Genomic DNA, 26,442 nt, shown 5'->3' on the forward strand with positions numbered 1-26,442 from the left:
TCAGATAGGCATCTTTTAGAATTTCTCACTGAACATGCCTGTTGTTTACAGATGTATGAGTGCCCAAAGAAGCAAGAGATAAGCTGTAATGCTTAAGATTTCCTAAGGTTTTAGGAAAATTGTGGGCAATTGAAATGGAAAAGAAAAATAACGGAGGGATCAGATTTCTTCTCTTTTCCCTTCTCTTTATTTGTACCTAATATCAGGTAGCCCCCCAGTGTAAGAAAATGGTTATGAAGCTTTACTTGGCAAAAGATGAAGAATAATCAGAGAATAGTAGAATAGAGGACAGGCCATAGCTCTTTAGACCTTATAGCAGGTGTCATATGTAAAATATATAGTAGATAACATAGTGGTTGAGAACATGGTCTTAAAGATGGAACCCTGCTGCATTTTTATTAGCTGTGTGATCTTAGTTATTTAACTTCTTACATGAATCTTCCTTTCCTGTCTCTTAGTGTTATTTGTCAGGATTCTATGAGGTCATGTATGTAAAGTGGTTTAACATAGTACCAGGCATATAGTGTATGCTCTATCAGTAAATAGTTCCTGCTGCTGTTGTTTGTATTATTTTCATAGGGCTTTTGGTTAATAGATATCAGTAAGATTCCAGTTGAAGTTATATGATTCTGCTGTATACAAAGAGATGAAAAATTTAAATTGCTCAAATTAGAATTTAATCACCTGTAATCTTGATGAAAATGAACTAGTGTAACTATTGAAAGTTTTGATATTTTTATCCCCTAAAATATTTTTATCCCCTAACATAACACTTTGAGCATAAAGATTATATAGTTCCTGAATTTTTTCTTTGATCAAATGCAGTACATATATTTAAAATTATATTTTCATGTGTAATTATAAAATCACATAGTACTGGGCATTAATAAGGCACAGTTAATACTTGAGTGAGATGTTGAGATACCATAATAACAATTCATATTTTCTGAAGAATTAATCTTGCACATTGAGAGTGAAGGGTCAAAAATAAATTAATGGAATGTTTATTTTAAAATAAAGATTTTTAGCAGTAGTAGGAAACTTTATTATTTGATCTAGTGTTCTTTGAGAACTCAATGTTAGCAGCTTACTATCAGTTCTCAAGATAGTATTCTCAGGGATATTGAAATGATTTGAAATTGATGTCTAAGCTGGGTGGAATTTAGTTGTGTTGTTTTTCATAAGTCAACTTTTTAAACTTGAATTTTTCCAGAAGGAAAAAATCTATATTTAAAGATCCTGCACTGTAATCATAATTTAGGTAAATAGTGAGAGAACAAATAAATAAATAAATAATAATTAAATAAATGAGAATTATTTTACATTGAAGAAAGGATTATATTTGTCTTTCATCAGACTTATCTAATTTGGTATTATCCTTTTACGTGTGACCTTTATTTAGTAAGTTTCCCATTTAGTAATTTTAGTCTTTTTATAATTCTATTGAATAAGTTAAGTGAAAAATGGACTTAACCAAGAGTTGGGGATGTTACATAGCTTGGCTTTCAAAATTACTTGATGTAAAATAGAATACTTCGATTACTGAATAGAAAATGGGAGATAAATTCCATGTAAATAGAATTCCAACATATTAAGTAATAAGTACATAAACAGTTTCTGTGATTCTGAATGTTAATAAGAATCATAACAGTTCTGTTTTGATGTAATATCTCTTCAGAATAGAATCAAGGATAAAAATGTCATTAGAAATAAGATAAGTAAAATCTTCATTAGATTAAGTTTTACATACTTTTATGAAATAAAAAAACTTTTATACTTAGTGGGTTACTATTTCTTGATATTTAAAATTTGTAATGGAGCCAAACAAAATTACTGTGAAAATATTTGTACTGTAACACTCAGTAAAGTTTTTTTTTTACTTTTTTTTTATTAAAAACTTGGTAAAAGTGCATTGTATACATTGTCATCCTAGAATCAAGTGTTTGTCAAACATTTGTAGTTTTCCCCCACCCCTCCCAAAAAAGGTTTGAAGTTGGTGACACAGAATAGTTGTCATCTACCGAATTAAAAACTGCCGGTTTGTAAACTTGGCACTCCGAGAAAGAAGTAGACGCCATAAAATGATTAAGTATTGGCATGTGTACACCTGCTGTCAGGAAATAAACTTCCCATATGTTGCAGTTTGGCAGACATGCATCTTAAAAATGTATTGAATGAAACTGCTGCTGCACTCTTTGTCCTGTATCTTTTTTCAACAGTACATTCTCTATTTGCCTTTAAGTAATTACTTCTGCTTCTGTTAGAGGAACATGATATATTTTTACGATACCCTTGAAGTTAAGTGGTAGTACTCCTTAAGAGTGCATAACTGATCTAATAGAATAACTCATTGAAATACTAGCGTGGCCCTTAACACCAACTAGGAAACAGACTGTCTATTTTGAAACATTTACTTTTTGTTTTCTTATAAAAACTTGAGCCTGAGACACATTGATTTTTCACATTTTATCACATGTCAAAATAATTTCCCTCGATATATGTACTAATAAAAGAAACTGAATATCTCAGTTTTTAAAAGGTGTGAATACTTAGATGAGAATTGCATTGATGAAACATCTGAACTTTATAAATTGTAGAGTAATTTAACTAAATCTTATTGCATGGAATATAGTTTTAGAACCCTAGAATAGTCAGGTCAGAAAGTTTGTCCTTTGCACAATTACAAAGTTTCCTTAAGATTGACAGTAATGTTTTATTTACATTTAATTATATGTTAAAATGAAAAACTGAATCTAAAATGGTCTTTTGACTGTCTCCATTTCTTAAATTAAAATTTATGAGGAAAATATATGCAGAATACATCTTATTGGCCCCTAACAAAAGCCTTGAACCATTGATGTTTGCATGCTTGTTATTGCATGTTAATACACAGAATCCCCTTACACAGTTTTTTTTTTTTAATAGATTCTTTTGGGATACGTTTTGTTATATAATGTTGTATTTTTAAGAATTACCTTCAGAAATTAAAAAAATAATTTTTGAATTCCTTTATGTGATGAGTTTTAACTAAAGCTTGTCCTATGGATGTAATCAGTTTTAACTATACATGCTTTTAGCAATATTTTACAGATTGCACATTTGAAAAAAAATTGTCTTCTCTAGTGTAATTTACGGTGGCGATACCTGCCTGCCTTTTCTTTTGCTGCATTGGCACAAGCATTGTGCTTATTTTGTTGTAAATGGTTCCAGTATTTTATCAGTTCACTAGGCTGGAACTGATGAGAGGTAATTAGGTGGCTGTATTTACAGCTTGAATAAGAAACTCGCCAGTGATTGAACACAAACTCATTGGGAGGGGGCACAGGATCAATTCTCAACTTGGCAAGACAGATCCCTACATATACATCTTCCAAGTGCAAACGACGGATACTTAAAGAAACTTTAAATATCTTCTCTGCCAGATCTCCAGAAAAAACATAACCAGTCCCAGAACAAAAGACAGGGTAGCGTTCACTTGGGTAGAGGTCTGGTGGCATGTACCATTTGCTATCTTTGTTCCGATTAGGTGCATATCCTCTCATTAGGTAACCAGTAAAGTAGTTATGTCTGGGAGGCAGATCTGGCTTCAATAACTTATGTATTAAATATTCAGTGTTGACAAACATGTCACTGTCAGTTTTCATAACATATGGAATATGTGGACAATATGTTGCTACCCAGTTCATGCCCATGAGTGTTTTAATTGTCAAGTTGTAGTATGTATCTAAATATTCCTGTTGAATTATATCATGATATTGCCTGCTTTCTTCCAGTATTGCACGTTGAAGGTAGCCATTTAACTTAATACTTACGCCCAACAAAAAAATTCGTGTGATTTGGATACCAGGTGCTAGACTTTCATTGCCCCATGTTTGCCGAATAGCTCTTCTGGCTTCCGTTTGTCCAGGTTCTGCAGCTATTAGCAGTATTAAAAAAGGACTTTTCTCCTGGCATTTTTCAGGTTCATTGATAATATATTTGAAATGGTAAGAATTTGGATGTCCAGTGCCTTTTTCATTGTAAATACTTCCATTGGCACTAAGTGTATTCTCCAGCCCTGTAACTCCTTGTGGCGATAGGTCTGTGTTATTGGAGTTAGTTGCTGTTTGAGGCCTCAGAGTTTGAGGGACTGTTTCTTTCCAAATGTTCCGGAGAGAGCTGTGGTTTGTCTCACTTTTTGTAGAACGAAATCCTCGGAAAGTATATGTCACAGGGTTTTCTTTAAATCCAGCTCTGCCTGGCAGCCAGTCATGATGGTTGAAAAACAGAAACATAGCAAAAAGAAACACTAGAGAAAGTACACCAATAAGATGTGTACGGAACAGAGACCTCTTGGCATTCCAGCTCATCTTTGCAAAGCAGCAATGTCTTCTCCTCCACTGAAGCATGTTGTAAATATCCAGAAATGGGATATGAGATACTACTGGTGGCTGAAAATGTTTCCTTTTTAATCAATACTATTCTTTGGTAATCATATTTTAATTCGGCCAGGTTGTCTCCCATGCAGTCATTCTATAAAGATGAAACATAAAAATTTACAAAATGCTAAATATTACATAACTGCCTGAAAAGAGAGTTTGGATGTTAATTATTAGGACAAATACGAATTTTTTAAGTTGTGAAAATATGATAACCCAGGAATGAAGTTTAAAATTTGTATATCCTTGGTAACAAAGCATCACTGAGAACCGGATAAGCACTGTAAGGAGAGAAGTGATGGATTAATTTTCTTCCAGTTATTTCATTGTCTAAGTAGCTAGCTCTAGTCGTTTGCACTTTTGACCTGAGTTAAAGATTTAAAAGTTGTATGCATGTGGAAGAGAAGAATGTTACTAGATTCCTGAGAAAGGCCATGTAAGAAGGCCTGAGAGCAGATGGAAAATTTATTGACATTAATTAAAATTGATTTGACATACCATTGGTGGTATGGTGCACAGTCAGCGGCCTTTTTTGTAAAATGGTCATGTATCAGTTGTGGGACAGACGGTGCAAGGTTGATTATGGCAGAGTTCTGTTAGTCACAGTACACTGCTTGGCATGTTTCCATTGGCCCCTACTGTGTTGAGAAAGTCAATGAGAAGATGCACCTGTCAAAATTAATTTTCAGGGTCCAGTAACTTCAGTGCAGGATTTTAAGACAGTAATAAATGATGAACATTTTCAAATACTCTTTCTAATTTTAAGATGTATTCAGAAGATCAGTGGCCTGAGTTAGGCTTAAGGTTGATTTTTAAAGTATAGCAACTAATTATCCTTAATTATCTTTGGCCTTGACGGAAAACTATCACATATCTCCATGTTAGAATTAAACAAAGAACTACTTTGAATAGTCCTTTCAGGTTTCTTACAAAGTATAGGCACTAGGTATTTAAAATTAAAAGTTTACAAAATGCATTTTAAAAGATTCTTGAGTTTTGCTGTGTTCTACATTTGTTTGTAGAGACAATTTGTTACATTTTTAGGACTTCTGGTAGCATGACACTTAGAAACTTAGATTTTTAAGAGATTATGAAATGTAAGTATGGGAGGTTCATGATGCTACATATTAAAAACTGGTGGTGTTATCCTTGAACAAGGTTTTTCAGTGCATAGCACAAATTGTTCATGTTTTCATGTTTTTCAGTTCTTAGTTTTTCTGGATCAGGATGTAAGGGTTGAGGTGGGTGATAAGAGCTGTAACTTGTTCTATTAATAGAAAAAAAACTTGTTAAGAAGGGGACTCATAAATTTTAATTTTTTCAAATTTGTTTTGTGGAAATTATTTCTTTAAGCAAAATAAAACTAGTCAATTAAAATATTTAATGTAGGAGTGTTTATTAAAAATTCTGTGCATGTATACCTATACCTGTGTGTTTGTGTAGCCTCTGATTTAAGATATTCATGCTTAATGCCAAATTTGCTTAACTTTGACATGAAACTTAATGTTTTGGAAAAATAATTGTATTTACATGGAGGCTGTCATGTAATTGAATAATTATAGAACTTATATATAGTATGAAGAACTTTGAAAATTGATTGAAAGGGTTAGACATATATGAAGAATTTTGAAAATTGAAAGGGTTAGACATATATGAATGAAAGTACTATTCTAGCAGGAGCCACTAGGAGGAGCAAGTAGGTGGGAATTTGAACAAATGTCCACTGTATGATAGTAAAGGCGCCAGCTTTTGATAATTTCTAGTATCTGAAATTATGTAGTACTTTTAGAAGTTATGGTTCTCAAATATAAAAAATTGTTCAATCATTGTGTGAGATACAAACTGTGATTTTTTTTTTAAATAGGGGTTTTAAAAACATAGAACCTAGTTTGCTATTTATTAGGCTCTATTTACATGAATTTTAATTTCACATTACTATAATAAAGACCAAGGCTGTTCACTGTACCAGCAAAACAGTTCTGCTGTGAGCTGAACTGCAAGTAAGCTGAGCATTCTGATTTAGAAACTCAATCTTTCCCTTCCTGTACTTACAAATAGTTGTCCATTCTGTTTAGACCTGGAAACTCTTTCTAAGCTTATATTTTCAAATGAAATATTGGATAAATAGTAACAATTCTTTTTCCTCTCCATGGAGAGGCCATAGATATAAGGGTTATGTGTATAAATTTAAAAGAAACAGAAGTTACTTTTTACATTTATTTGGTAATCTATTTGAAACATTCAAAGCTAAGTTAAATTTGTTACCTTTTTTTGTAGATATATGTTTGGTATCTGGTTGGAATCCAATCAGTTACATCTTTTAAAAGTACACATTCAATAGTTTAAGAAGCAATAAATATAAGGTCATATTTTTGAGTGAAATGACTGAAGAATGAAGGTAAATATCGTACTAATAAATTGTGATATTTTTATGAAAGCAGTATACCTGAAATATCTCTGAAATATTTCCATGTTACAGAAAACAGCATATTATTATATATTGTAATCTAGCATAGATACATAGCTTATGGTCCTGTATGATTTGTAGCAATAGGTGATGGAAAAGCATCTTAATTTAAATTTTATTTGTATATTTGTAAGTATTAAGCTTCCCAGACTTTAAATTCATGTATACTCATTTGGTAATCTCCCATTGATAAATGAAGTGCATGTGTCTAGCTTTAAAATTTTCTTTATTAAAAAGGTTCTCAGGTATTCATCATAGTTTTTCTGTTAAAAAGAAAGTAAAATTAAAGTTACTGTTTTTCCTTTTATTAAATGTTAAAATTATTCTCTAGTCACTGCCTGTTGTGTTTTAATTCTTAAAAAGTAGGAACATGACAAAGTTAAAATATTGTAGCAGTCTAAACAATTTGCACTTCTACATTTTCAGCATAGAAATACCTTTGATTTAGCTCTTAGGGTTTTTTGTGATAATTTTTTCAAGTTACTAATGTGTATTTACATCTTACGAATTGAAGTTCATGAAGAGACTGTTATTGTGAAATGTTTAGTTACTTCTCACATACTCATTCTCTATCTCTGACACAAACTGTTTTTATAATTTGGCTTTTAAAAGTGTTGATATCTTAAGTCTGTTGGAACAGTCCTAGATTTTAGTGGTGCTTGAATAAAACAAAATTCTGTGCTTTTGAGATACTTAGCTTATAAAAATGCTTAATTGGTGCTATTAACATTAAGAGAAAGGGCTCTAAGAGAGACTTGAGATTTTTCACAACTGTATTTTTAATGGTATTTTTTAATTTAATACCATCTGACTTCATTCTATAGTGGAATAAAAATTCATGGTATGGTAGTGAGACTTGATGTTGAGATGTAATAATAATAAGGCCTGATAAACTTGTTTAATCTTAATTTCAGAATGGAATACTTACGTATGCCTTTAAAATGTTTGCCTTTTGTGATTATTAAATAATAGGTTATTGAGTTGTGTTGTGAGATTGAGCAAATATCAGGATCTGTGATAGATCTGTAAAAAAATTTTGAATATATTTGAGTTCCTGAGCCATGAGTTGCTATTCTGTGATTGCTGTTTAAATAGTTTATTCGATTTATTTCTGCCCTGCACACACATACCATGATGGTAGTTTGTTAGTACATATTAATATAGCCTAGAAGCGCAGTAGCTACATTTATATTTAATTTTTTGTCCTTGTTTTTCTGTTCATGAATATTTTTATATCTTTTTTTATTCTATTTTGAATTTCACTTTAAAAATTATCACTAAGAATAATCTTATGTTTGATCATTTAGAATCAGTCAGTTGCTTAAAATGAAAGCTCACTTTTTCAAGTGGGGAATTTTTACCAAGTATTGATATTTCTTTGTTTAAAGTTGTATTCACGGACACTGTAATAACATACAAATCTACTGTGTGGTGTGCTGTGTACAAAACTCATACCACCTTATATGATCCTATGCAAATGCTTTCCTTTTTATAGCTCAATAATAATATTTGTTGAAACTCTTAGATTGTGTTTGTTATATTTATTTGGGGAGATGGGTCTTGGAAGGAAGATTTGTTAGTGAAAGCTGTTATGTATTAGTAATTTGTTTTAAAAGGACTTTTAAAAAACCTCTTAATATTAAGATAATCTTTGATACTATTTAATGTAATTTCACTGCATTGTCTCTTTTGATAGCCATTTTTAAGAGATCACTTTAATTTACTAGATAAGAATTCATTTTGACCTAATTTGATAAGAGCCTTGCTGTGTTTTCTTTAGAGGGCTACAGTTTTTTTAAGTTTAATTTCTCAGAGAATCCTTTAAGCAAATCTTATTGCTATTTGCCTTTTCTCTCCTTTATACATCCACAACCCATATTTACTCCAACCTACATACTTACTTGAATAAAGCAATGACAGCTTTAACAATGACAGATTTTAAAATCATTTATCTAGAAACCCTTTCATAGTTTCAAGGACAGTGAACTAGATGAACTTGTTTATCAGATATTAGTGCCTCCGGGGGCTATGAAAAGGTAACAGACATTTAAATGAATATTACACACAAAATATTGACATACCTTCCTTGGTCAGGCCATTTATGTGGAGAGGATTATACCCACTGAAAATACTTTTGGCACGCCATCACTTCAGCAAAAAAGATGCTATCGAACATGCGCACATCCCCCAATAGTCTGCCTCCTGCGATTGCTTTTCACAGTATCCAAAGTGTCCATCTGTCTGCTTGTCTTCGAGTTACCCTTCTTGTTCATATGGGTCCTGGTCGTCTGAGATTTTTCCTTTCTTTTATTTTCTTTCTTGTTCTTTAAACAAAAGAGCTGTAGTTGTCCGCTCTATTCGGAGCACTGTTGACTCTTGCCGACAGTTGATGCATTGAAGCTTTTTACATCTGCTGTTTTCCTGGCCGGACAATGCAGTGCTGTATTCTCTTCTCAGTATCCATATTTCTAGTAATAACACTGAGCTGCAATGTAAAGCAGCCAGAGCTAGAATGTAGTGCTGCGATTGTATTGGAATAGAATAGGATTTGATTCTTTTTCGTTGTTGCCTGTCAGCTGCAGGAAGGATTTTGAGCAGTTTTACTGGGGTTTTAGTTTATAATATGAAATCCACGGTTCCTCAGCTGCTGCACAGGCAGGCAGCAGTTTAAATGTGGGCTTGACAGATGCTCTCTCTGACAGAGCAGAATTTAACGTCACTGCTTGGCTGAATCCCACGTGATTGTTTGCATTCATTTTGACTAAAAACCTAAGGTAGGGAGAACCTTAAGAGATTTTGCTTCGTGTGATAAATTATATCTATTCAATGTAAGTGTAAGTGCATAATATAAAAATGGGATGATTATGAAATAGTTATAATTTTATTTTATCCTTATTTTCCTTTTTCCTTTTGTTTTTTTTGTTTTGTTTTTTTGTTTTTTTGGTTTTTTTTTTTGGTTTTTTTGCTTAAGAACAGGCTTTCTAAATGTTTCAGGGTTAGATGTTGATTTCATGTTTCTAACATGATTTTATAGGACCTAAGCAATACAAGCTTTTGTATGTAATTTGGTGCAATTTAACCCCTTCAGTGCATGCCTTCCTTTGAAGTTCATTTTCTCAAATTGCTCCAATTTACTAGTATCAAGATAAGACTCAGACCTTTTTTTTAATATATATATACCCCCACCCCTAATTTTCTGGAGTTTATAAATCAGCTGGAGTGGATCATTTAATGGCACATGGTGAGATACAGCCCACTTATTTTTTGCTTTTATGTGTTTTCTAGTCTTCTTGAAGACAGCAAAACTATTTTTAATCACTTTTTAATGTCAGCTTTTATTTTTTATTTTCCTTTTCTTTAAGATTACATGTATGATAGAAGTCAACAAAATGAGATAGTGGATATAGCACACTTGTACAGAATCTTCTTGGTGAATAGTAAGGTTTTACTAATCATATTTACTTGTCCTAATATTTCAGGATTGTTTACTAACTTGCCTCCAAGCACATTTTTCGGTAAGCAACTAGATACTCTGAATAATTTCATTGTATGGTTAGTCTCCTGGGCACCTTGCTTTTTTCCTGCAGAATACTGGGACGTTGTCTTTTTTTTTTTTTTTTTTTTAATTGCCTGAATTATCCGTTTTTCCTGTGAGACTTCAGGGATATTAATGCCTAAAAATTTATGGTTTTAGAACTTGAGCTATATATTTGTAGTCAGATATACAATTCATACATCCTATCTTTTCCAGTTAAATATGTTACATCAAATATGGGTTTACACTTTCCCTAATACATCAAAACTTTTTGTCCTCATGTATTTTAGTGTAGCTGATACAATATTTTTTGTACTTTAAGGAATCCTGTGATTTTTTTTCTTTTTTTAAGGAATGAATGTAATTTTCCCAGAAATGTTAGAAGGAATATTAAGAGTTTTATAAATGGGAAACTTAAGATGTAGAACTTTGGCTTTTCCTAGTTCAGTGTGAAGGACAAAATTGAAAGCCAGTTTTTAATTTAGTACCTATATCTACTCATACTTCATGCTCACTACTTTTTTTTTATATTAAAGGTAGGTAGAAATCAGTGCTAAAGTGCTAACTTAAAACAATGTATGTTACAAAAGTAGAAGTGGATTTTCGGAGATCATATTTATCAGTAATTATCAGTAATTCCTTACATAGGATTTGTCTACACAGCTAGCAGCAGTGATTGTTATTTACCCAAAATCAGATTGCATGCTAAACCTACCTAAGCTAGTTAAGTGGCTTTTTTTCCTCCTAGTAGTTTCATTATCATAATACCCATTTTATTTTATTTTTTTAATTTTTATTTATTTATGGTAGTCACACAGAGAGAGAGAGAGAGGCAGAGACATAGGCAGAGGGAGAAGCAGGCTCCATGCACCGGGAGTCCAACGTGGGATTTGATCCCAGGTCTCTAGGATCGCGCCCTGGGCCAAAGGCAGGCGCTAAACCACTGCGCCACCCAGGGATCCCCATAATACCCATTTTAAAGATGAGGAACCAGTGCTTAGAGTTGTAAATAATTATCCCAGATACCAGCTAATTATAGTAAGAGTCTATCTGGGAATTAAAGCAAGATTATCTAATTCTTTATGCTCTGTTCTTAACCAGTTTACTAGGTAACACTGTTGGAGAAATTGTGGGAATTTTTTTATAGGACTGACACAGTGTACCAAGAAATCATTCATAGAATTATGAATGGATATTTATATTTTCATTATATTCACTTGTCAAACATGCATATTGATCCACTACTGTGTGCTGATATTTGTAGTTCGGCACCGTTTATTATGTGTTAGACAAAGATAATTTAGACACATTCCATACCTTTTCTCTAGGAAGGGTAAAACTATTATTTTTGCTGTTCTTTTGATTTGACTCTTTTTTAGTGTCTCACTGGATTTTATCATAGATCTTGGTTATTAAGAGAGCTCCATCACATAACCTGCTAGTTAATGGTTCCCTCGGTATTGGTTTGAGCCCCTGAATTCCCAGTGACTATTGTCTCAACTATGCTTGCTATGGGGCAAGGGTTAATATAGCAAAAGAAACTCCTAGAAGCTAAAAAAGTGCCTATCTACTTAATCAGAATTTACTTTAAATTCTTAGGTACACCTTCCATTGCTTTCTTAAATTTAAGTTAAACTGGCTAAGAACTTTACATAAAGTACAGAAAAACAGAGCAGACACAAGATAAAAGTTTCTTTAGTGACTTTTTCTAGCAACCTACATGTTTCTAGCCAAGAGAAACTGTAAAAATCTTATGACAGGCAAGCTTGTAGAAAGTTCTTCCTTTAGTCTAGTTTCTTTTAACATCTGAATTCTATGGTTAAACTTTCTCAGTAAATGTGACAGGTTTCTTTATCAAACTCAGGAAACTGGCAGCTATTTTGTTAAGTTTTATAGTTAAAAATGTCTTACAATTTTTAGTTGCATAGGTCTGCTTTTTAATCTTATAACACGCCCCTGATGGGAAAAACAGGGTATTACAGTATTCTGTGTGTTTTGGCCAGAACTGTCCAGGTTGGCTTTAGGGTTTTCCTGGGCATGTCTACAATAGTCCTCAGGAGGCAGAATTTAAAGACAAAATTTGTAGTGCCTCCTAATTCAGTTTCTATTGAGTATAGAAGTAATTACTACTTTATTCTTATGGCTTGTAGTTTTTGAGTCATTATGACATGATGAATCATGTATAGATTTGCTCACTAATAATAAAGATAATTCATTTTATGGAATTATACTACTTATATAAATTCAACTAAATATCCTTGGTGAGAAGAATAAGGAGAAAAAGAGTCTGGGGGATAACACTTCAGCCATGGCAGGTGATTCACTGAGAATGAGCAAATATCCTTGAATAATTTGAGAAGAGGAGATATGAATCTGGTTTTCCCTGCATTGGTCTTCATTCCTGTTTGTGCTTTAGTATGAGTAATTGGCCCCTAAATGCAAGCAATTTTTTTTCCAGCCAGCGCTCACCTGAAGAACTAGTTATTTTTTCCAGTGCTGGAGAAAAATCTTAATGTTTTGAATCAGGTATTGTTTCCAACATAGTGCTCTGAAAAATGCCATTTGGCATAGTTATTTAGAGACGAGCTTTAGTTTTAATTTAATCAGTCAAGAATTTTGCATAGAGTGATGTTTGCTTAGAGTTTAAATCTTATGACTTAAGATCAGATGAAATCTTTTTCATTTGTATAAAAGATGTGGACAAATGGCATATTTTTGGCTGTTTAATATTAGTTTTCTTTTTTTGAAGAAAAATTACTGTGTTCATTAAGAATTTACAGTTTTTCTTTGAAGTCAATAGATGATTTATGAACCAGTTTCACTTTTCCTTGAACTTACAAAGCAGAATTAGCCTGATTTCAAATTAGCAATCTCAGAATGACCACAAGTGTCAGTGTTTGCCTGCCTTATTTTTCTTCTTCAGTTTTCACCAACTTAAGCAGCAGATACTCAAATTGTTTAAGAGTTTCTTTTGACTGGAAAGCAGAGCTAAATTTAAGTGTCTCTTTCAGAACTAATTTTTAACACCCTTATTAGTTTTAGTTCATATAAACTATTAATGATCCTAAGGTAAAATATAAGCATTAAAATCAGCAGTAGTTTGTGTTATGCTTGTATATTCTTTTTTTTAAAGGATTTTATTTATTTATTCATGAGAGACACAGAGAGAGAAGCAGAGACCTAGACAGAGGGAGAAGCAGGCTGCATGCAGGGAGCCCAATGTAGGACTTGATTCTGGGACCTCAGGATCACACCCTGAACTGAATGCAGACGCTCAACCACTGAGCCACCCAAGTGTCCAATGCTTTTTTTTTTCGTGAGTTTCTTACATTGTAGCTAGCTGTTCAGTGTAACATAAATCAGCTAGACTCTTTCATTTATTATTTGGCACAGGGTGTGTGTGAGTACCAATATTATTTGGTACTCTTGTTGAGAGCTTTGGTTCTCATTAGGGTAAATGCTGTTTTCTAGGAAGTGTTCTAGAAGTTTATGAGGGTATGTTTGGTTGACAAAATAATTGAAGGGCATTTAGTGAGTGAGGCCAGGAAAAGAGGTTTGTAGCCGGTGGGACAATTTTAAATGAAACATAATTAGAATACAAAGTGTATTTTGTAAAATTTTAACATATACTGACTTTTCTAGGTATATAACCCCAGTGTATATATATTGAAGAAGGTTGTGCTCAGCTTTGTTCTGAACTTGGCCAGTACTTCACCATTTTGAAAAATCCTGTTGCCTGTGGCAGTCAGGTTTGTAGTAGTTGGCTTACCAGTAGAGTATACAAGTCTGTGAACAAGTGTAATTGTTACATTCACTGTGATTTTATGACTAGGTAGTAGCATTTGATTACTTCATTATGTCCTCTGGTGTAATTTCTGAGACTTAAAATATTTGTGCTTAGCATAAATTTCTTTTAAAATTTCATTTTTGTATTTATTAGGATACTAATTTTCATTTAAAAAATTGCATACATAGGAGACTATTAAAAGAGGTCAACGTAAAATACTTTTTTTTAAAATACTTCTTAACACACAGGAGACATACTGAGTTTGATAAGTGTGAAGCTCACTAAGTCAGTATCTTTGAATAAGTTCTTAAGTACCATACTCCCTACTCCTCAAAATATTGTTAGTATTTAAAAATTTAAACACTATTAATTCATTACAGAGCACAACAAACATTTTGTTAATTCAAGTAGATGTAATGTGTTGAAACTTAAAATTCTGCTAAGTCAGTTAATTGGACATTAACTTCACAAAGAAGCATTATTACTCAAATATAAATTATTAGTATCAGAGAAAATGCTTTTTATTTAATAGCTTTACTAGATAAAGAAAACGTTGAAAATAAATAGAATGTTTTCCCCAAAGGGCTTTTTTGAAAAGAGTTGGGAGCATAAATATACTTGATTTTAAAATTCCTGGGACCTTTCTTCAGAATGATTATTTATGCTCTGATTGGAAATAGAAACTTTAGTATAAAGAAACTTTGCAAGGCAGAAAAGAGATAGATAAAGGTTATAGGATTAGGAAGGAGAAATTTGTGACTTTGAGGTTTGATTTTCTTCCCTTTCCACAACTTAGAGGATGCCTAAGGGATTTACTTATATTGTACAATGTACAACAAATACATTGAACATTTTTTATATGCAAGCTACAGAAAGATAGATTTGCCATTTGGTTCCTTTTATTCAAGGTATTGATAGGGTTTGGATACCTAGATCATTATATAGATAGCAAAATAACTGGAAGGAAATGTTACAGACTTATTTAAGCTTTTTCCCTTCAGTTTCAAATTGTTTTCTGTAGTTCATTATGGTGTCACTCAGTTTCACTCTTTTGATTTCTGTTGTACTCTCCATTATTTTTTTCATCTCCCTGATTGTTTACTAACATATTGAGTCTGTTTCTTTTCCATGTCCTCAGAGTTGACCTTTATTTTTTTCTGTATTTCCTCTGTTAACTTTTCATAGATTTTATATTTATTAATATCTCTGGTAGGCACCTGGGTGGCTCATTTGGTTAAGCATCTACCTTAGGCTCAGGTCATGATTCTGGGGTCCTGGGATCCAGTCCATTGTCAGGCTCCCTACTCAGCCAGGAGCCTGCCTCTCCCTCTCCCATTCTTACTTGTACACGTGTGCACTCTTTCTCTCTCTCTCTTACATTCTCTCTCTCCCTCTGTGTGTGTGTGTGTGTGTGTGTGTGTGTGTGTGTGTGTGTATGTTACGGGTAAGGGTCGATAGTTAAATATATACAGGTCTGTGTTTATTTTAGCTTCCTCAATTAGTTTATTGAATTATATTAAATACCAAAATATTGAATGTTTTCTTTTAAAGTTTACGATATTATTTTTCCTTTCTGCCACTATTACCAGCAGCTATAATTATGTGATTCTCAAAACAATCAAATTTAGCTAATTCCAAACATGTACCCTTTGATAGAGGGAGATGGGCAGAAGAATATTGTTTATATTCACATGGAACAGAAGAAGAGCAATTTTTTTTATAATTTATTTTTTATTGGTGTTCAATTTACCAACATACAGAATAACACCCAGTGCTCATCCCGTCAAATGCCCCCCTCCGTGCCCGTCACCCATTCACCTCCACCCCCCGCCCTCTTCCCCTTCCACCACCCCTAGTTCGTTTCCCAGAGTTAGGAGTCTTTATGTTCTGTCTCCCTTTCTGATGTTTCCCACACATTTCAAGAAGAGCAATTTTATATGGCTATACCATCTTTGATGAAACCCATATTGAATTATGTCTTCAGTCAGTTAATTGGACATTGAAGGTTATACTGCAATGGCATTGTTCCAAGTGACAAGGTATTACTTACATTAGAATAATAGAATTTTAGAACAGAATTAGATCTTTCTAATCATCTAAAAATCTAATTGTCTCATTGTGGAGTCAAGATAATCAAGACCTGAGAGGTGGTTTTCTCACAGCTCTACTCTTTAATATGTCAGAGCTGAAGCTAGAACCTGGGGTTCAAGATTTCTAAATCAACTGTTTTTTTCCCCACTGATTTACACTGCCTCTGGTTACATGAGTGTATTTGTTTTTAGTCCATAGACCCATAAGGTACACAAATGATCCCTTACCCCTGGCCCTCTCCACTATAAGGAAAATCCTGCCAGTTTTAAGTGAGAAAGATTGTGCTTTTATTAAACCTCAGTGGCACATATAAAAGAATTGCTCATTTGTGCCAGAAAAGGTATGTGGCCATTATAGACTTTGGTATTAAAGGAGATCAGTTTCTATGTTTTGGTTTGTTTCTAATTGCAGTTTTGTAATTACACATTTCATCTACATTTATGTGGATGTAATTTTTAAATCTGTAGATAAATAAATGAAAAAAATTTCCCCCATTTTCTCATTATGCAAGAATACCCCTTTAAAGGTTTTGTATTCTTTCTCACTCTCTTTTCCTCTCTTTTGATCCAAATTTCATTTGCTGTATTTGTATTACTTGGTACCTCCAGAGAAGCAGCCGGATGGATGGATGGATGGATGGATGGATGGATGGATGGATGGATGGATGGATGGATAAATGGATGGATGTGTGGGTGGATGGGGAGGAATTGGCACATGTGATTGTGGAAATTAAAAAGTCCCAGGATTTGCAGTCAACAAGCTGGAGACCCAGGAGAGTTGAGGTTACAGCTCCAGTCTAAGGGTTGGTTCACAGGCAAAAGAACACTGATGTCTCAACTTGACAACAGCCAGGCAGAGAGCGAATTCTTTTTTACTTTGCCTTTTTGTTCTGTTCATTTTTTTAGTGGATTCAGTGAGGTCCACCCACATTGGGGAGGGCAATCTGCTTTACTCAGTATGTTGATTCAAATGTTAATCTTACCCAGAAACATTCTCACAGACACATCCAGAAGGATTTTTTTTAAAAGATATTATTTATTTATTAAGAGAGACATAGGTAGAGGAGAAGCAGGCTCCCCAGGGAGCCTGATATGGGACTGGATCCCACAACTCCAGGATCATGCCCTGAGCCAAGGGCAGATGCTCAACGACTGAGCCACCCGGGTGTCTCCAGAATGATGTTTTAACCAAATTATCTGGGTACCCCATTGCTCACTTGACACAAAATTAAACCTTCACAGTTACCTTCTGAAAAGCATTCTAGAGAATGATAAATGGAAAACTGGTATTTAGATTTTTAATCAGTGAATATCTTCTTATGTTATTCATAAGCACTTGTATTCTAGTTTGGTCTGTGACTGTGAAGAAAGTGAATATTTATTCTCAGGTCAGAGTTTTAATTCTCTGAGTAGATTTGGGTAGGAATAGAATTTTTGTTTTATCTTGAGATTAAAATACTTACTTTAGTCTATGCTCCTTAGATATCAAGTAGCAGAAACTTGCTCAGCTTAAGGAAGAAAAGGAAATATATTATAACGGTATAGGAATATTCTGCAGAACTCAAGACTGGGAAATATAAATTGGCCTTTAAAAGAACATAGACATTGAAAAACTGTCAGGAATCAAGGAAGCTTTTCCGTTTCTGTCTGGTGCCATATGAATACTTGTCACTTTTTTTGGTACCAGCTGTACGTACACCAGCTCTCTGGTCTTTTGTATACATAGTCCTCCTTAAAACCAGCCTGGTACAGATAACTGTAGCTCATATTGCTGAGCGTATCTCTCACTGTTGATTTCCACCTCCAAAGGAGAGAGATGGAGGAGATATGATTGAGTCAGCTTGTTCATGAGTTTATCCCTTGTGGGTATAGTCCAGAGCTAAAAAGGGAGAAATAGAGTTTTCTCTTGAAAAGTCTGCCATCATTTGTAATTAGACTGTGTTTATTCTTTTAGCATACCTTGTGCTTTTTAAAAATTTTTTATTTATATTTATGATTTACCATTTTAAGTGTATAATTCAGTGCCATTAAGTATATCTATAATGTTATACAGCCATCACCACTCTGTAGCTTCATTCCAAATTAAAACTCTGTACACATTAAACAATTTCCTGTTGCCTTCTCCCCAGCCTCTGGTAACCACTGTTCTATTTCTATGAATTTGGCTCTTCCAGGTACTTCATAGAAGTGCAATTATTCTTTTTTTTTTTTTTTTTAAGTTGAATGATACTCCATTGGATGCATAAACTGTAATTTGTTTATCCATCTGTTTGTCAGTGGACATTTGGGTTGTTTTCATCTTTTGGCTATTGTGAATAATAATATGCACATCAACATACATTTAAATACATGGTCAGTGGGACGCCTGGGTGGCTCAGTGGTTGAGTGTCTGCGTCAGTGTTTGACTCAGGACGTGATCCCAGAGTTCCCAGACCGAGTCCTGCATCGGGTTCCTACATGGAGCTTGCTTCTCCTCCCTCTGCCTGTGTCTCTGCTTCTCTGTGTGTCTCTCATGAGTAAATAAATAAAATCTTTAAAAATACATACATACATACATACCTGGTCAAGTCCCTACTTTCTGTTCTGTTGGTTATATACCAAGAGTTGGAATTGCTGGATTATATGGTAATTCTATATTTCATTTTTTGAGATACCACCATACTGTTTTTCATAGCAGCTACACATTTTACATTCCCACCAGCCATCACAGGGATTCTAATTTTTCAACATCGTTGTCAGTACTTGTTAATTTCAGTTGTGTGTTTGCTAATAGCTATCCTAATGGGTATGAAGTGATATTTCATTGTGGTTTGATGTGCATTTCCCAAATGATTAGTGATGGTTGAGTGTATTTTCATGTGCTTATTAACTATCTGGAGAATGGTCAGTTTCTTGGGAGAAATGTTTATTCAATGTTTTTTGCCCATTTTTGGATTGGGTTGTTTTTTGGTTTTCACTTGTAGGAGTTTTTTTGTTTTTGTTTTTGTTTTAAAGCTTATTTATGAGAGAGGGAGAGAGAGAGCTGTATTCGTGAGCAGAGAGAGGGACAAGCAGACTCAGTGTTAAGTGAGGAACCATAGGTGGCACTGGATCTCAAGACTGAGATCACGACCTGAGCTAAAACCAAGAGTTGGACACTTAGGTGTGCTTTTTTATCCCCTTTCCTTTCCCTTTCCTTTTCTTTCCCTTTTCCTTTCCCTTTCTTTTCCCTTTCCTCTCCCTTCTTCTCCCTTCCTTTCCCTTCCTTTCCATTCTTTTGTTCTTTCTTTTCTTTCTTTCATTCTCCTAATTGTCCTGGCTAGAATTTCAGATGATATGTTGAATCAAGGTGGTGAAACTGGACATATTGTTCCAGATCTTAAGGGAAAGGCTTTCAGTCTTTCACCAATGAGGATGTTAGCTGTTGTGAGTTTTTCATATTTAATTTTTATCATATTGAAGAAGTTTCCTTTCATTCCTAGTTTGATAAAGTGTATGTGATACTGTTTTTAAATCATGAAAGGATGTTAAATTGTCAGGTACTTTTTCTGTATCAGTTGACATATCATGTATTTTCCCTTCAATCTGTTAATATATATCCATATCTATTGATTTTCATATGTCGAACCATCTTTGCATTCCAGTAATAAATGCCACTGGGTCATGGTGTGTAATCTTTTTAGTATACTGCTGAATTTGATTTGCCAGTTCTTTTCCTAAGAGAATGTTCCCTTATGGAAAGAAGTTGGTTTAATAATTAAGTCTTCTTTATTTTGGACACTGAAATGAACATACACATACACATTTTAGAAAATACACATATGCACGTTACAAATAAGAATACATATGTAATTATAATTTTAAAACCTGCATTCTCTGATCATTAAATTGCAAAACTTGGTGAAGGCAGGGACCACCTTGCTTTTGCCAGTTTATTTAGCATGCAGTGCTTTGGTGAATGTGTGTAGAATAAATAAATGTTGTTTAATTCTCTCAGTAATCATATATATTTTCACCATTTTTATTTGACAGATTAAAACAGCTTAACAGTAGTGAATTAGTAATATTAAGGCAAATGGATTTGTTTTCATTAACGTGTATTTTTTAAGGACCTACCATGCATCAGGCACACCATGGTAGTAATAGGCATTGGAGGCGTAATAGACAGTACCTGTCCTAAGTTAGCTTACAGTCTGAGAAAAACAGACAAGTAAATAGAGAATTCTATAGCAAAATGGGGGATTTGATAGAGGTTTCAAATCTATATAGTTTATAGAGATTCTCCAGTATATTTTAGAAACATGTTAGCTGTTTTCTGTGTTGGCAGATACTGTATGCATAATTATTCTGGTTATGGCAAATGTAAAAAAAAATATGCTTATAACTTGTGTTTTGCTCTTGAAATCTCTTGTTTTCAGCCTCATTGTCATTTGTCTACAGAGTTGCAATTGTCTTTTTCTACATCGTTTTTCCAAAATACCTTTTTTTTTTTTTTTTTTAAGATTCACTCTGTACTTAAAATTCAGATGTTTTTTTAAAAGAGCATTCTAATATTTGGGAGTTCTAAATATCAAATCCAAATTTCAGGGATGTGTGTTACTTTAGAAAGACAAAAACATACAAGGGTATAATGAGTATTTCATTTTTAAAACATGTTACTTTTGATGTCATAAATATAGTAGTCAAAAAGGTAGATTATAAACATGTAGAGTCTGCATATATATTCTGTGTGTTTTATTCATTTAGAATTTTCAGTATTTTGTGAAGTTTCATATAAATAGCATTTTTCCAAATTAAGTACATATAATGCATTCCTTTTCATACTGATACTTGTCACAGATATTTTTCCTTATGGTATTACATATCAGGGTATTATTTTCTGCTTGTTTAAAGCAGCAAATACCAATATTGTCTTTCCTAGTACTGGAAGATTTTTAGATTTTCTCATTTGCTAAAATAAGGCAAGTAAGGATTATAAACAGCATACTTTGTTTTGCCTTGTTATGTTTTACAAAAGGATTCTATCACTTCTCCCATTCTTATCTGTTATTCTTTTTCAGAGTGCCTCAAGTCTCAGTGGAAATTATAATTGTTCTGACTTTTCAAGAGAAAGCAGGTTTTCCTCTCCAGTTAGCACAACTTGTCAGCTCCTTTAGTTTTTTTTTTTTTTTTTTTTTTTTTGGTGGTGGTGGTTGTTTTTTGCTGATACTTTATTTTCCCAGATGGGTATTATTTTTCCCTCAATCCAGGTATCTTTAAAAATGTAGGACTGTCAGTCTCTTCCCCATATTACTGCCAAATTATTATTCCTGATTTTTAACATATGCCACTTTGTAGCCTTTGAAAAACTTCACCTCTGTTTCTTCATCTTTAAAAAGTGGTGTGGTTGGATTATATAGTGTCCGAGGTTCTTTATGCAATGACTTTTTATAATTTTATTTCAAAATAGTATGGATCGGAGTCGAATGAACTTTTAGCTCTTAGGGTTGGCTAGGTAGTCCTAAAATGGCTACGGCTGTAAACTAATGACATGATTAGCAAAGATCTTCCCAGTTTTCTTTCAAGCAACCCACAGTCTCCAATTTAGTATCTGTATAGCTGTGTATGTGTGTGTGTGTGTGTGTGAGAGAGAGAGAGAGAGAGAGAGAGAATGTGTGAATATGTGCTTGCAATTAAACTTATTTGTGTTTACTAATTCCAAAATTAAGCAAAGTTATACTACAATGACTTTGGCAACCCAGAATTTTCAGTACATCTGAGAAGACAAAATTAAATAAAACTCGGTTACAACTAACAGTAACTCTGCTCAACTAAGTGAGATGAAAATGTGTATGGGAGTATATAGGTTGGTGAGATGAGGGCTTTTAAAGGTTCATATAATCAAGAATAAATTGGAGGGAGAATAGTCTTTCAGGGTATTATAACTAGATAGGTGTTATAAGGGATGTTGTATTTCACCTCTTTTTTGTGCATACTAGTATTCTGTCCTGCAGATGGGCTTTCCCCGTGAGTCAAGAGATATATGATCATCTGTAATGTTTGGTTTGCCACCTTTGCAGCCTTGTAGCTAGAGGTGTAACTTACTAGTTCCAATATATACTATTGGAGAGGGGAGAACTCTTAACTGACCTAGGCTAGGACACATGCCTCCTCCAGTAACCAAGGGCCAAGGCTTATTCCCAAAAAGAAATAATTTGGAGTAGAAGGTCATCAAGCAATGACAGCTTACTTTGCAAACAGAAAATACCCATTTTTTGATATTTAAAGAGGTCCCAGTATTGAGTTTACTCAAAAGTAGATAAAAACACTTGAGTTGTGATTTGTTATGGAAAAGACTTTTTTCATATTACTTCTGTGTGCTTGTACCTTTTGCTGACCTGTGTTATAAGAGCTGTCGTCTGTTCATTTAGTATAGGTTTATTTTAACAGTAAGCTGAATCAGTTTGGTTCGGATAGTTCTCAATATGCACAGAGTGCTGTTGTGTTCTTGTGATTTTGAACTTCGTCTACTCTTTTCAAAAGAAGGCTTTGATTTGGATCCAACCAGCCTTCTAGTCCAATGTAGACAGAAAGATGTGTGCATATGTGTGTACTCACTGTTCTTCCTGTCTCATTTCTTTTATTTTTTCTGTTTCTGTGTATACTTAAGCCACACTCCATGACTTAGTATTTACATATAAGGATTTCTAAGTAATAAAGATAATGTTTATTTTATTTTCATGTTTATTATATAATATTGAGTAGATTCCTCTTTATGCAGGAACATGAGATGGAAAGCTGATATCTTTTTAATTGGTGTAGTTATTTAAAAACAACCATGGTATAGCCTACCATCTCAAATTATTTTACTATGCAAAATCTCAAGCTTTGAATGGTTAAAATTAAAGTTATTTAACAGTTATTTCTTTAGAAATGTTTCTGTGGTTCTTTTTTTTTTTAATTTATTTATTTATGATAGAGAGAGAGAGAGAGAGAGAGAGAGAGAGAGGCAGAGACATAGGCAGAGGGAGAAGCAGGCTCCATGCACCGGGAGCCCGACGTGGGATTCGATCGTGGGTCTCCAGGATCGCGCCCTGGGCCTAAAAGCAGGCGCCAAACCGCTGCGCCACCCAGGGATCCCTGTTTCTGTGGTTCTAATACTGATTTTTATTATTATGGATTTATGGAACTTCCCTGGTAGTTACCAAATTTCATTTCAGTTTGAGTACAACTAGAGTAAGATCTCCATGAATTACTAGTTGTTTTGAAAAGTACATTTGTAGCTTCCTATTAAGTGTGAACATGATTGAAACTGTTATACTAAAGACAACTTTTAAGTATCTTAAGCATTTCAGAGGCATCTAGTCCTGAGTGAATAATTGATACATTTCAATACTTAGCATAGTTTTTCTGTATATTACATACTTAGTAATTAGTTGAGATTAGTTATTTAGTTAAAATTTTCAACCACTCTTAAATGTAACAAATCTCATCTTTATAAATGTGATTAATTTCCCTGAATATTTTAAAGGAATTTAATTTGATATGTTCTTGGGGTTTTTAAATGCACTCCAGAAGTAACATCATTTACATCTTTCTAATGTGAGATTATGTATCATTTATTCATTTTGAGATTGTTTAATGGAATAAAGATTGACTTGATTTTAAAATGAGTAATAACATTGCTGCAAATATTGTCAACAATTAAGCAAATCATTGAATATTTGAATATTGTCAACAGTTGTCAACAATTAAGCAAATCATTGAATATTTGAAAAATATTACATGCTTACTATAACTACTGTATGGTAACAGTTTAAATTTATTTTCTACTAAAGACTCCTGTTATTACTTCATGATCAATAGAATAAAAGATAAGAGAGGGGTTTTTTGTTTGTTTTTAATGCTTAGGATCATAACATGTTCAGGGGAAGGACTGATTGAGAAATATGGAGATGCGGAATTTCGTTGCAGTAATTAAATATAAGTGTTTATTATGTAAAGGAACTCTTACATCATGTGTCAATATTTATTCTTTTAAAGGAGGGTGCATCGGCTCGTAAGACTCAGACTCCTGCAGCACAGCCAGTACCAAGACCAGGTAAAAATACTAAACTTGGTGGTGGGGGTAGGGTGGGAGGTGTCTTGTTTTTTAATGGTCACAATGAAATTTTTTTGATACATACAATGATTTAAAGGAGTTGAAATATTACTTAAAGTACTTCTAAAGTAATATAAGAACATTTGCTTGAAAAAATAGAGTTGAAGAGTTAAAGATTTTTTAGAAAATGATTTTAAGGTCTTAGAAAAATGTTTTTAGAAAACTATTTATATGTACATATTCCCTCACCAATTCCTTATTCGAGAGTTTATATGGATGTAATCTCCTCCTCCCCTCCGCCCCCCATTGGAAGCACACCACCATAATTTTAGTAGACTGATAAGCATTTTGATGCCTAGAATTTCAGAGGTCTGTGTTCTTGAGCATGTAAGATTTCTGCAATCAGTTTTGTAAAAGGTATGGTAAGCAAAGACGTTATTGAAGTTATTTTGGAAATATTTTTCTTCCCTCTTCCTATTTCCTAAAAAGATCTTTATAAATGCATGTAGATATACCAACAATATTATACTCATTTTAGGTGTCCTGGGTTTGATTTTGGTGTTTTATTTTTACATTTAGTGTAATTACAGTGTTAGCTATACCACATGTCTTTTTTACCTCATTAGTGCTATTGAAAATAACTGTCAAGAAAATGGAAAAGTCTTGGACAGGCAGAGGCAAGAATAATAAATTGAGTGGTCTTCCTCTTAAATTTGGCAGTATCAGTAGTATAGATCTAAAGGTATTTTTATTCATAGTATGTTTATAGGCTAACTCTAAAATTATGTAGATTATAGATACTAAATATTTCTGGAAGCACTTTACAAGTACAATATTAAGGTTATATGTGGCTTACATTGGAATGCTTTTTATCTCACTGTGTCCTGGATTCATACATCTGAATTTTGACATGACTAGTATTTACTTTTTTTTTTTTTTTTTTTTTTGAATGACAGTGGATTTGTTTGGAATTTCTGTGATTCCTGTTTCTGGGGATCAGTGGAGGAGTGCTTCATTAGCCATGTATTAAATTTGAAGCACATTGGATACATTTGTTTCAGATGACAGGACTGTGGGACTATTTTTAAGTAGAGAGGATCTTACCAAAAGCCATTATAACAGTATAAGGAAGAGCAATTAAATTCAATAAATATGAGTTGAATGCTTTCTATATATGTACTCAGTGCCAAAAACTAGGAAAAGCTAAGAAGGAGTTCTTTCAGAAAGTAAGAAAAAGTAAAGACAGTAAGAATTGGGCCCTAAAAATACAACCCGTGTAGTAGAGGGATACTATAGAAGCAGTTGAATGATCGATACAGAATTGTTTTTCTTTGGAAGGAAGAGATGGGAGGCTATTGTTGGTCAAGTCTAAAGATGATGACATTAGAAATCCAGAAATGGTATAAAAGGGGAGAAATCACCATCTGACATATCTAACCCAGTTTTCGGTCATTTGGCCGACAAAGGTAAGGGGTAGGGAGAAGCACTAATATCTGAATAAACGAGGTTGTTCAAATGTATCATGTGATAAAAGAAGTTAAGGGAGCTGAATTTTAACAGCCAGTTTTGTGACCTTGGCAAAGATCATATGTAAACTAAGGAGCACTCCCATCTTTTCAACTCTTAATATTCTGTCATTCTTCTTCAGTTGTTCTTGAGAGGGGTACTGGTGATTAAACTGATTGAGATTAATGTGGACTAATATCTCATGTGAGATCTCTTCTTTTTCCACAATTTTTTAGCATTTATTTATCAATAAAACCTGATTTGAGTGGATGTGTTAGGCAGTTTGTCATCTTTGTCTGATTAGTGAAATTTTCTTTTGCCGTAGAAATGTTTATTTGTTTATGGAATGCTGCCCAATTTTGAATGAATATTGGATAGTGTATGACATACTCACTTATGTTATCTTTTCAAAATTGAAAAATATATGTATGATTGCTCAAAATCTATCTGGCAGTGTAATATAGATGACAGATTATACATTTATAACTGTTATTTGTACATACAATTTAAATCATTTGGAAATGGGGTTTTGAACCACCATTTTGTTTTCCTCTTCTGTGGGACAACTCAGATATAGAGT

The 26,442-nt window shown here is 33.4% G+C and overlaps 2 protein-coding genes across 2 annotated transcripts in view; one reads left to right on the top strand and one right to left on the bottom strand.

The window, feature by feature from the left end:
* The window catches only part of CDC73 (cell division cycle 73), a 122,228-nt gene that overhangs the window by 59,959 nt on the left and 35,827 nt on the right, over window positions 1-26,442 (top strand). Inside the window, exon 11 of the mRNA XM_072814901.1 lies at window positions 24,299-24,356. Within this exon, the coding sequence (XP_072671002.1) occupies window positions 24,299-24,356 (58 nt within the window). The remainder of the gene's footprint in view (window positions 1-24,298; window positions 24,357-26,442) is intronic.
* On the bottom strand, window positions 1,864-13,498 carry B3GALT2 (beta-1,3-galactosyltransferase 2). Its single transcript, XM_072814902.1, has 2 exons — window positions 8,967-13,498; window positions 1,864-4,512 (listed from the first exon to the last, which is right to left on the bottom strand). Exon 2 carries the CDS (start codon window positions 4,386-4,388, stop codon window positions 3,120-3,122), a length of 1,269 nt encoding a protein of 422 aa, XP_072671003.1. The 5' UTR covers window positions 4,389-4,512; window positions 8,967-13,498; the 3' UTR covers window positions 1,864-3,119.

This window comes from Canis lupus, chromosome 38 (genome assembly GCF_048164855.1).
Source record: "Canis lupus baileyi chromosome 38, mCanLup2.hap1, whole genome shotgun sequence".
Taxonomy (NCBI): Eukaryota; Metazoa; Chordata; class Mammalia; order Carnivora; family Canidae; genus Canis; species Canis lupus.